The sequence below is a fragment of the Giraffa tippelskirchi genome, chromosome 10, assembly GCF_054371585.1.
Source record: "Giraffa tippelskirchi isolate mGirTip1 chromosome 10, T2T-mGirTip1v1.2.pri, whole genome shotgun sequence".
Lineage (NCBI taxonomy): Eukaryota > Metazoa > Chordata > Mammalia > Artiodactyla > Giraffidae > Giraffa > Giraffa tippelskirchi.
The window spans coordinates 113,286,451-113,298,803 of NC_137284.1; the positions used below are offsets into that span (position 1 = coordinate 113,286,451).

At 42.4% G+C, this 12,353-nt stretch overlaps 1 protein-coding gene and 1 long non-coding RNA gene across 6 annotated transcripts in view; both read left to right on the plus strand.

Moving 5' to 3' along the window:
* Positions 1–12,353, plus strand: part of JAZF1 (JAZF zinc finger 1) — a 331,360-nt gene that overhangs the window by 55,031 nt on the left and 263,976 nt on the right. Inside the window, exon 1 of one of the 5 annotated variants that reach the window (XM_081534951.1) lies at positions 6,469–6,749. The exons of the other annotated variants lie outside the window; for them this stretch is intronic. Within the exon in view, the coding sequence (XP_081391077.1) occupies positions 6,692–6,749 (58 nt within the window). The 5' untranslated portion in view covers positions 6,469–6,691. Of the gene's footprint in view, positions 1–6,468; positions 6,750–12,353 lie in introns of those variants that run through there. 5 annotated transcript variants of the gene reach the window in all.
* LOC145523843 (uncharacterized) lies at positions 8,411–11,171 on the plus strand. Its single transcript, XR_014066921.1, has 2 exons — positions 8,411–8,976; positions 10,073–11,171. It is a non-coding gene; the product is annotated as an uncharacterized LOC145523843 (long non-coding RNA).

Consider the following 12,353-nt stretch of genomic DNA (forward strand, 5'->3'; position numbering starts at 1 on the left):
TGTTGGGGACACTGAAGATTGAATGTTCTCTCTAAAATGTAATTAGGGGGAGTCGGTTCATTTGGCAAGGGTTTTAGGCTATTTACAGTGAGTGCTCCTAGGACCTCTCTCTACCCTGAGGAGTGCCTGTTGCTCAGAAGGGAGCCCTGTCAGTACTGGAATGGGTCCAGCAGGAGAGGATAGCCCTGGAGAACTCACTAGTTCTCAGCGTTCTCTCAGAAGGAAGGCTACACTAAACTCCAGTTTCCTAAGGAATGACTGACTTTGCTGCTTTTTCATTTCTCTCTTGGTCGGAACAATTGGTTATCTTAAGAAATCAGTAAATCAGCATCTTGTGTTCTGAGTGGTACATTCTTTGGAAAAAGTTACTGTGTCAGGAATTCACACAATTAGTATGTTTATTTTGAATGTGTGCCATTGTGCCGAAGGTACAGAGCAACTATCCTTGGTTTCCTGTTGATTGAAATAATTTGCAGCAAGTTAGTGTTAAGTATAAACTCGGAGGTACACCATCTTGCTGAATTGGCCTCAGAAGGCCCTCAAATTTAGCGTGCACAGAATCACCTAGAAGGCTTTGTTAAACTGATTTCTGGGCCCACTGCCAGATTTCTAATTCAATAAATGTGGGCCCCAGCCTTCTGAAGATGCGTTTCTAATAAGCCCATCAGGTACTGCTGATGCTGCTTTGAGAAACACTGGCCTAAACAAAACATATCAATGACCAGGACTGGGGTAACATGTACACCCTGTTTGCTTTTTAACTCAGAATGCAGTATAATCTCCTTGAACTGTGATGAGGTGCTGCAAAGAGAGGGTTATCCTCTATTTAATTGAATAGGTTAACATGCATTAAGGTAAGCCTGGTGAAATATTTGTATCATCCAGACAAGTATGACAGCTGCTCTGCAAACTGTGCCATTCCTGAAATAGGTTCATTCCAGGCCTAGGTGAGATTAGGTGTCATCTCACTTGCATTTATATGCCCCAGGCTAAGCCCCAGCCTCACCCCAGCACCAGATGGGCTACACCTAAGGTTTCATGTGTTTCTCTTAAGGGCATTTGTGTTTAACAGTAACTTCTGAAGCCTTCAGAGACTTAAGGCATGAATTACAAGGCTAGAGAGTGATGTTTAGAAGAAGAATCTATCCAAATTTCCCTTGGCCCAGTACTCAGTAAGGTTAGTCTGGAGATCCTTGGCCTAGTATGGAGCTGTCCACAGAATCTTTATCACTTCTCTTCATAAACAAGCATCAGAACTTCTTGGAATATATGTTCTAAGCTGATGATCATTGCTTGAAACATCCTGGAGCCTTGTGGGGTGTCTGGAACAAACTGTCTAATCTCCATCCCTTGGAGGCTTTCGGCAAGGGCCTTTGGCCAGAAATGCTCACTCCACCTCCTCTGGGGGCTTGGGGGGCGGGGGGTGGTTGGTCTAAGAATGTCCTTTTCAGTTGGCTCAGAAGACTCTCAGGGGTCAGGAGGGGACTGAGCCTTGACCTAGAAAGGGAAGAACTTTTAGGGTTTAGTAAGACTGCCTCTCCCCTTTTTCTTCCACATGTGTCAGACTTATCCTCCATCTTTAGTCCTGAAGTGTAGTCCTAAGGTGCTGTTGGACACAGCAGTGTCCCTAAAATACTGTAAGGCAGGGTAGGGGTGCAGTTGTGTTAGCAGGTGGTCTGGAAACTTGGCTCAGAGCAGCACTTCTCATATCACCTCCCCATCCTGTTCCTCATCATAGTTAATGCCCAACTCCCACCTGTGCTTGGCTTCTTTGTTTCTTTTTTATTAATCTGTTCAAAAGACACCCTTGTGAGAGACCTCCTCTACTGTGGTCCACCCAGCCCTGCCCGTCTTCCTCTTATCTTTAGGCTACTTTTTCTCTTCCTATTTTTTATCACTACCTGAAATTTTATTGTGTATGTGTTTCTTGATTTATTTGTCTCTCTTCTGCACTAAGACAGTTGAAGACAGGGATTTTTTTTTTCTTATTCACTGCTGTCTCTCCAGTGCCCAAATCATTGCCTAACAGATTGTAAATATGCGTTAAGTCTTTGTTGCATGAGTAAGTGAAAGCATAGCAAGCATGTTGCTTTTCCTTGGAGTGGGTGTTATTAGGGTGGCTTTGGAGCCCATTGATGATTATAAGGGCTTTCTACCCCTTCTTGGTGTCTCTGTTGCCTGTGGAACATGGTTGTTCTCTGGCTGCTCTTAAGCTGCTGGATGAAACTGGGTAGAGTTGAAGAAGAGTGCCTTATCTAACAGTTTTGAAGGGAATTTGTCTACTTGGGTTCTGATGGAGTCATCTAAAGGCTTGGTTTTAAATGCAAAATCAAACTGGAGACCAACCTTGGTCTTGGGTTGGCAAGCCCCTTGCATCATCTGACTGAACTTTAAGCTGAAAACACCATCCATCCATCATTTAATGAGAAATAATTGTAGTACAATTCAGCAAGGCCCAGCAATACCATTTTGTTATTTATCTCTAATGCTCGCATTGGGGTGCAGGCAGTGGTGAGGGAAGACAGGGAGGACAGCCTAAGGAAGGTGGCAGGCTGCTTGCAATCAGTCCTTCTAAAGGGAAGATCCTCAGCTCTGGTGCTTTGAACACCAGGATGCTGTTAATGGGGTGGGGGTGGGGGGACGGCGATGGGGGAGGGGGGTGGAGGGGTTGGTTTGTATCAGCATTGTCAACATTTACATTCATTTTACACATTGGATTTGCATCTGAAAAGACCAACTAAAATCAACATTTAAGAGATAACACTCATATTTGCATATGATTGAACAGACATGTTAAGTAATTTTAGCCTGACTGTTGCTAGGAAACCAATTAATAATGCTCTACGTTTCATTAAAAAACTGAGTTCTATCGTTGCTTTCATTTAACTTCACGATTCAGCTGCTTGTACTGCACTTTTTCCCCTTAGTAAATTGTGACAGATAAATTATCGTTTTACTAAATTTATTTCTGTGATTACAGTTGTTAGTCATATCTGTCAATACAACTGCAAAGCTTTTATTTTTTTTTCTCCAATGCTTCGGTGAAGGGGGGTGCAAATTTTAACTGTTAATCATTTTTTCTCCTCTATAGTTCATATTTTTACAAAGGCCTCACAAATTGTGGGTTAACAGCAACAACAAAAAAGCCATCGTCCCTGTTCTATAATTGCACCTTCTCAGTGTGGTGACTAATAATTAGAATATTAGTCACTATTCAGAAAGTGACAGACAGCTGATTAAGCATTCAACTGCGTTTTGTTTCTCATGTTTGCCATGGTTTGTGGGCCAGGCCAGGTTCTGTCCTTTAGCGATGCAATTAAAATTTTCATGACTTTATTTTACATAATAGACTCCTGTTCTTATGAAGAGAAAATACCATCTTAGCTACCATAAGTGCCTCTTTGAACCAATCACCTGGACAGTTGCATTGAAATTGTAATGACGTTTTGCAGTTTAGCATTTTGTAGTATTGATCTGGTCAGAATGCTCATTAAAAAGCAAAATTAACTCCTATTCACATCTGTTTCACAGGATTTCAGTCACTTTATTTGGGTGATGCATATAAATGCATCTGCTTCTTCAAATAAAATGGTGATCTTGCCCACGTTCTAAGGACAAAATAAAGCACATTAAAATCTGCTTTCACATTTTCTGCTTGATTTGGGTCTGTAGGATCTGAAGGTCTAGTGCAAAAGAGGACATGGAATTTGGAAGCAGCCCTGGAGTGAGATTCTGGCTCAGCCCCTTCTGTAGCTCTGTGTCTCAGGGTTCTCATTTGTCAATAAAGAAGGGAGGACAGCCCTGGGAAAAGATGACACCTGGAACTGTAGAGAGCAGGGCAGGCAGGGGGTACTTGGCAGATACCCATTTCCTTTTCTGCAAGAGCTGCTTGGGCACTGCATTAGTTTGCTAGGGCTGCCATCACAAAGCACCCCAGACCCAGAGGTTTAAACAACAGACACTTATTTTCCCACAGCTCTGCGGGCCAGAAGTCCCAGCTCAAGGTGCCAGCAGGGCTAGCTTCCTCTGAGGTCTCTCTCCTGGGCTCCAGGCTGCCATCTTCTCCCAGGATCTTCATGTGCTCTTCCCTCCATGTGTCTGCATCTCATAAGAGATGAGGACACTGGTCACGTTGGCTTAGAGCTCACCTTGAGACCCCATTTTCATTGAATCACATCTTAAAGGCCCCATCTCCAAATACAGTCAAGTGCTGAGGTCCTAGGGGTCAGGGCTTCAACCTACGGATTTCAGGGGGGACACAAGCCACTAAAGGACACTAACTGAGAAACTGCACTTGGCACACTGCTGTCTTCACTTGACTTGGGTCCTCCTCAGTGGTCAGAATAACTGAAAGTGAACTAAAGAGGAGGCAGGAAGTGGGATTCTTTGGTTATGACTTTTCTGTTTAGATCAGGGTTGATCAGAAACACTGAGTGATTCTAACTGCCCCTTTATTTTTAGTTCTTATTTCAATCTTTTGGGATATATTCTAAGACTACTTCTGCCTGACCTTAGTAATATGTGAGGATCATCAGCCCTAGGCTCATAAGATCCTTATATTTATCCATCATTGTTACTATATCTGGATATACGAAGCAATAGGGATAAATGTCCGTTTCCTTTTTAAATGAATTGTAGAAAAGTGTTTGGCTTTGGAGAGATGGGCAGAGGCCAGGCTTTGGGGCCAGTACACTATTGGGCAATTGGAATTTAGTGACACAGATACTAGAGAAAGTCATTCATTCGTTCAGCTACTGAGTGCCTACTGTATAGCACTGTGCTAATCCCTGTGGTTACAATGATAAATAAAAATAGTCATGGTCCCTGTTCTTAAAGAGCTGACAGTCTAGTGGGGGAATGGACTTTAATAAAATAGCATGAAAATCTTAAAAGTGTACCTCTGATAAGCGCAGGGGAGGAAAGGCAGGTGATGCTAAGAGGGTGAAAAATGGTGAGGATCAGGGATGGCCTTTTGGTTCAGCTAAGATCTGACAGATGGTGAGCAGTAGGGACTGTGGTGTTGGGGGTGGTCATAGTTAGGATGTGAGCAGGGACACTTCAGGAGCACAGACTCTGTACAAAGGGCCTGAGGCAGAAAACAGCTTAACAGAAAAGGCAGGGGCTGAGTAAAGGCCAGTGTGACTAAAGGAGGGTGGAGTGGGAGATACAGCTAGAAAGCCTTATAGGAAAACTGGGGAAGTTGGAAAAGACTTCCTAGAGAACTGACATCTGTATTTTTCAGTTCAGTTCAGTTCAGTCGCTCAGACATGTCCAACTCTTTGCTACCCTATGGACTGCAGCACGCCAGGCCTCACTGTCCATCACCAATTCCTGGAGTTTACTCAAATGTCCATTGAGTCGGTGATGCTATCTAACCATCTCACCCTCTGTTGTCCCCTTTTCCTCCAGCCTTCAATCTTTCCCAGCAGCAGGATCTTTTCAAATGAGTCAGTCCTTCGCATCAGGTGGCCAAAGTATTGGAGGTTCAGCTTCAACATCAGTCCTTCCAATGAATGTTCAGGACTGATTTCCTTTAGGATGGACTGGTTGGATCTCCTTGCAGTCCAAGGGACTCTCAAGGGTCTTCTCCAGCACCATAGTTCAAAAGCATCAATTCTTCGGCACTCAGCTTTCTTTATAGTCCAACTCTCACATCCATACATGACTACTGGAAAAACCATAGTCTTGACTGGACATTTTTAAGTATAAATATAACAGATTTCTTCTAATAGAGAAAGGGGAGAAGCAGTTTTAGATAGAATATCATAACTTGATGTTTTTGTTATGGCTGAAGTATCCTTTTATGAAAGAATCCTGTTGTTCCAGTTAGTGGAAGTTCATACTTGAGTGTGTTCAAGCTAACTATGAGTGTAGTAGATTTGCCATATTGAGATGTGGCTTCCCTGGTGGCTCAGACGGTAAAGCGTCTGCCTGCAATGTGGGAGACCCGGGTTCAATCCCTGGGTCAGGAAGATCCTCTGAAGAAGGAAATGGCAACCCACTCCAGTACCCTTGCCTGGAAAATCCCATGGACAGAGGAGCCTAGTATGCTACAGTCCATGGGGTCGCAAAAAGTCGAACATGACTGAGCGACTTCACTAACCGTACTATGCAGAGGCTCATTTAAATAGAGAATGAATGAATGAACAAATGAACAAACTAATGAACAAATGTGTGCAGTTACTGAATGGGTGGCATTGGTGGATGGTGCTCCAGCGTAGACCTGACCTTAGAAGCAGTAATAGTTTACTGATCCATCTATTCAGGTCCAGTGGGCTAATGGAAGGCAGGTTGCATTGACAGCTCGGGCCAGCTGTCCCCCAGCCTATTTCCTCCTCCTCTGCAGTTCTGGAATGGCCCCTTAAATTCTGCTTGCTGGCTCAGTCTTACCCTAGTTGCCTGAACCAATCCCAGCTCCAGGAAGGAGAGACTAGACAGAACTGGAGCCTATGGTCTGGGTCAGCAGTTACTGTTAGGCTGACCTAGGTCACAGTGGCCCAGTTCCTGGGAGTGAGGTTCAGATAGTCACAGAAGCTGAGCTGCAGAGCATGTTCCAGACAGGGTTAGAGTCCAGACTGGGTGGAAGAGGTCCTGCCTGCAGGGAGGGATGGGAAGAGAGACTGGACCAGAATGTTGGGAGCACATCAGAGGAGACTGGCACCTGTACCGCTGACGGAAGAACTCATATGTCATGTGGTTTTGGCTCAGGCATGAACCTTTGTTTCTTTCCCCAAGGAAACTAAAATCAGGTAAAAGAAGATTTAAAATTGGAGCTTAGAATGTTTTTTTTTTCTGCTTTTAATAATTCATTTACTTAAATAGACATAAACAAGGCCACTTGCTAGCTGCTGTTAGGTAGGAAATCTGTTTCAAAGATTTTCATAAATGTAAGGAGTATTCTTTGATTTTGAAAACCAGGATTTTTCTTCCCATGTGATTATTGCCACCTCATAGTCCTCAGAAGTGGCCTGAGAGAGAACTATTGATGGCTTCCAAGGTCATGGGATTCAGTTATACCAAAAGACCATGACGTTGAAGGATTATTATAAATTGAGGGCACAGATTTACTTGTGAATAATGGACCAGCTGTCTAAAATAACATCTGAAGGGCAATTACCTCCAGTCTAATTTGATGAACGTGTGCTTTATAATCTGTGGCCAGTTAAGACTGTCAGTTCTTCAGGGCACCGCAGAGAAATGTACAAACAGGAGACGTTCTTATCTATACTGGCCACATGTGCATGACTGTGCTTCTGTTAAATTTGACTTTTTTCAGCTCAAGCGATGAATTAACTGGTATTTTACTTGAGGAGATTCAGGAGACATTACTGAGCACCCATTGCCATTTCAGTAGGCACAAGGAGTGGGATGAAAACATCATGCATTCCGCCCCCCACCCCTTGAGTTTCCTTATGAATAATGGGAAAACAGACATAGAAATTACGATAAAGATCCTGGCATTTGTACATCATGTTACATCTCATGGGTTTGTAGGTGACGTCTGGACTCTACCAGTGTGTTCCAAATAATACTTATTCCAGGGTTCTTATTTTGAACTTGTAGATATTTTAAACTGTGTTTCCATTTTACCTGTGCCTGGGTACTCCTGCTGGTAACCAGCCACCTCCTTCAGAGCACTGTCGGGCTTCCTGCAGGGGCAGCTCCCTGGCAGAGAGTATAGCCTTGACACGGCAGGATAGGGAAGACCTGGATTTCATTGCGGGGTGAGGGGGGGGTGTGTGGCACAGTGAGGGGTGAGCAGTCTGGCATCTGGAAAATCTATGTGAGCAGTCTGGCATCTGGAAAATCTATGCCTTAGAGTTAAGTTGTTTAACATCACTGAGATCTCCAGCAGTCTTCAGGCAGTAAGGATTGGAAAGAGGGCAACAGTGCAGAATGGGGCAAATCCATCAGTTGGGGTAGCTTTTCTGGGTTAGCAGTGGCTCTCAGCAAATTGTCAGACATCTTGGAAACAGATGCATGGATTCTAGGGGAAAAGAACTGCTTGCAGCTATCAGTTCAGACATCTTCTCCCTCTGGAGCAAAGGGCAAGATGCCTGCCAGTCTGCCATTCATATTTATTCATTTTTTTTTTTATAGCACTTGATACTATGACTTAACCTCTCTCTGCCTCAGGTTCCTCAAGCACCAAGATGGGCTGGTGAACTGGAAGTCAGAGTGTTCCCTTTGTTGTCACGTTGTATGATTGCAGAATTCTGCTAGGAAAGATGCATGTGGTCCTCAGAGACCTCTGCCCCGTTTGGGAGTTTCATTAAACTAAATGAAAAGTAAAACAAAACAGCATAAAAAAGCATAAGTACTTTCACACTTATGGTCAATAATGTTGCAAGACAGATAGGAGCTGATGGCCCCTGCCGCTGGCTGGGGTGCTCAGGGGAGTCTTTATAGAGTTTGAAGGTACAGAGTGTGTTTTTCAGGATGGGTAGGGTTTAGAGGATGAGGAAAGGAGAAGGCCTTTGGAGCAGGAAGGTGAGGGAAGGCCAGAGAGGGACACATGGAAAAGCATCTGTCTTGTTCACTCCTGGATCTCAGACTTAACTTGTTGGGTTTCATTGAATATATAAATATATCAGCATATAACTTCTATAAATATTTATAGGTAATGTTAACAGCTGTCTTGGGGACAAGTACAGTGAAGGGTAGGGAGAAAACAGGCTAGGACAAAATTGAGCAGGGATTTTTTTTTTTAATCTTGTTTATTGCTGTGTCCCAAATTCCTAGAATAGTGCCTGGCACCCTGTGGGTACTCAGCAAATATTAATTAAATGAATGAAATGATCAGTGACATGATTTCAGACTGTTGAGAAATGGAGTATTTCCTGCTATATCAGTAAACAAGGATGTCACAGTCATATGTGGTTGCAGCCCTCCATTGTGAGTTCCTGAGTCCTAAGACACTCAGGAAGGAGAAGGATACCTGTGATCTAACAGCTCCTAGCACTGCAGCCACTCCCTGTGGTGAGCTCCATGGGAGTTCAGGATGTGAAAAAAATACAGGATGCTGGCCCAGGATAGCTGAGATGCATATAAAAGGAGTGAGTTCAGTGAGCCCAGACTCTTACATCTTCCCATACATAGAAAACTGTTAAATTCCTTAACTTGGGATATCTGGTCTTTCTTAATTAACAATGATCTTTTGATATTCAGACTACCTGTTCTTTGTTGCAAAATTTCTATATAACCTGGCTCCTCCCCTCACCTCCTCAGAACAGTTCTCTTGGGGTCAGTTGAGATGCTGGTCTCTTGGGCTTGAAGTCTGAAAAATTATCTCTTCAAGTCAAGAATCCACTGAAAAGATATTGATGATGTGGGAGGAAAGATCCTGCTGCATGAATACAGTTTAACAAAATTTGGCAGTTCCCATAAATAATTGAGGAGCATAACTTGTATTTACCTCTGTAATGTCTACAGAATCAGAAACATGAGTTTATAAAAATCCAGATTGCTATCTATACAAATACAAAAGTATTTTAAAATTATGTTTCCAATAGGGGTAACGATGACATTTTTAGTATATGGTCTTGGACCAAGTGGGTAGTGTTGACTTAAAAAAATAGTCACAACCTAAAAGTTGAGTCAAGTGTTAGTCACTCAGTTGTGTCCAACTCTTTGCAACCCCATAGACTGTAGCCCGCCAGGCTCCTTTGTCCATGGGATTCCTTAGGCAAGAATACTGGAGTGGGTTGCCATGCCTTTCTCCAGGGGATCTTCCTGACGCAGGAATCGAACCCTGGTCTCTTGCACTGCAGGCAGATTCTTGAGAGTTATGTTTTATTCAGTGGGAATTTTTAGGACTTCACACCTGGCAGACAGCATGTCAAATAACCTTGTGAAAACTGCTCCAAGGAGGTGAGGAGAGCAGCCAGGTTATATAGAAGTTCTGCAACAAAGGGTGGGTAGGTTAGTCTGAAAGCCAAAGATTGTTGTTAATTAAGGAAAACCAGATATCCCAATTTAAGAAATTCAGTGCTTTTCTATGTATGGGAAGATGCAAGCATCTGCACTCACTGAAATCATTCCTTTCATAGGGATCTCAGCTATCCTGGGCCAGCATCCTGTTTTTCACATCCTGAACTTCCTTGAGGCTCACTGTAGGGAATGGCTGCAGTCTGATGACCGGTATTCTTCTCCTTTCTGAGTGTCCTTAGGGCTCACCAGCCCATACTGGAAGGCTGCAATCACTGATGACTGTGACATCCTTGTTTGTTGATATGGCAGGAAATATTTCATTTCTCAGTAGCTATCCAGAGAAAGGTGAACTTGGTTCTATATCTCATACCATTCAAATAAATTCCATTTTAACAGTTCAATTTATATGATGATCAATGTGATATTCAAAAGAATTAAGAAAAGAAAGAAGGGATATATCAGGAAGGCATTCTTAAAATGGTCTACTTCATTTGGAAAAAGTGGAGAAATGATATTTTTAACTAGGATTTCAAAAAATGAATATACATATCTGCTTAAAGTAAAAGAACTAGAAGAAATATGTGTAAATTCCTTTTAACTTTGAAGTAAATAGTTAAACCTCTTAAATAAACTATGACTCAAAATTCAGAAACCATAAAACAATAATCAAATTCAAAAGACAAGTAACAGTTGAGGGAAGAAGTTTACAGTGGTTAAGGGCTAATCTCTCTATCTAGAGAACTTCTATAAATGAATAAGAAAATGACTGGCAAACCAATAGAAAAATATGCAAAGAACACAAATTATTCACAGAACAAGAAATACGAATTGTCTCTAAACCAAATAAAAGATCTTCGGACTCAGACATAGTAAGAGAAATGCAAATTTAAGTTATGTAGCACTTTTTACTTCATAGGATTGGCAAAAATTCTGAAGTGTGATAATCATACATACATTGTCGATCAGCTATGGAAAAAATGTCACTGTGCTTCTCATGAGTACAAAAGAATACAACAATTGCACAACCCTTATAAAGGCCAATTTGGCTGTATCTAGATTAAAAATGCAGTTACCCTTTGACCCAACGATCTGGCACTGGTACTTTTTCCCTGCAGGTACCTCTGAATGCATATAAAGGCAGGTGTTTCATTAGATCATTGTTTGTAATAAAAAAGATTGGAAACAATTCAAATATCCATTAGTAGGATACTGGTGAAATAAACTGAATCATCCATACAATTGAATATTGTGTAGCATTTAAAAAGAACATGGAAACTTTTTATGCAGTGATATGGAAAGTTCTTCAAGATAATGATATTAAATCGACCTGCCAATGCAGGGGCCTCAGGAGATGTGGGTTCAGTCCCTGGGTCTGGAAGATTCCCTGCAGTAGGAAAAGGCAACCCACTCCAGTATTCTTGCCTGGAGAATCCCATGGACAAGAGCCTGGCAGGCTACAGTCCATGGGTTGCAAAAAGTTGGACACGACTGACTACTCACTCACTCATCTTGTAAACCCAATTCATGTGGCCTCATTTTGATGATGCTTCCCTGGTTCTTCTGTTGTTATTTCCTTACAGTGTTTGGCATACCTTCATGTTCTCATGCTCATCATCTGATTTCACTATTCATCCTTTCAAAGCTATTGTTAGCCTCACCACACTATTAGCTCCTTTTTGTGTTTCCAGAACCTGAAACTGCCAGTAAATAAACTCCAAAAAGTCACTAGGAAAATGAGTTTGGTTATGTTTTGTTGAGAGCACACCATGCTCATTTACCTGGGTGACACTCCTATTTGTCTGGTCTGTGTAGTGAGGAAATCAGACTTAAACCTTGCAGATCTTCCCTTGGTTGAAAATAGACCTCTTTGCATAGAAAACAAACTTAAAGTTACCAAAGGGGAAAGAGGGATTATTCAGTTACACATATGTATAACTGAATCACTCTGCTATGCACCTGAAACTAACACAACTTTGTAAATCAACTATACTTCAATTAAAAAAAAAAAAACATAGCCCTCTTTGAAATGTTCTCGCTTTAAACAAGCCAGCCTCCCTATAGGCAGAAGACTGCAAACTACCATAGCACCACACCCACCATGAGTTCTTGTTTCAGGGTTGTGTTCAGACTGGAAGATAGGAGGTGTTTGTTCAGTCAGAGAGCAGAAATCTCCTGGCTGGCCGAGTGCCCATGCTTCCAGGAGGTGAAGGTGGCAGGTGGTTGCCAGAAGGTGGAAGCGTGGGTGGAGGCTGGCTGGCCACACGAAGGCTGGGAACTGAAATAATAATGAAGTTCTCTTATTATTCTGTGGTCTTGTCTATTGGCTCTTTGGTGACTGTCTTTGCTGCTTTTTAAGATTCCTATTGTCCCTTCTCTTCTGCTGTGGGATCTTAAGCTTCTGTTTGAAAGAGAAAATAAGAAGA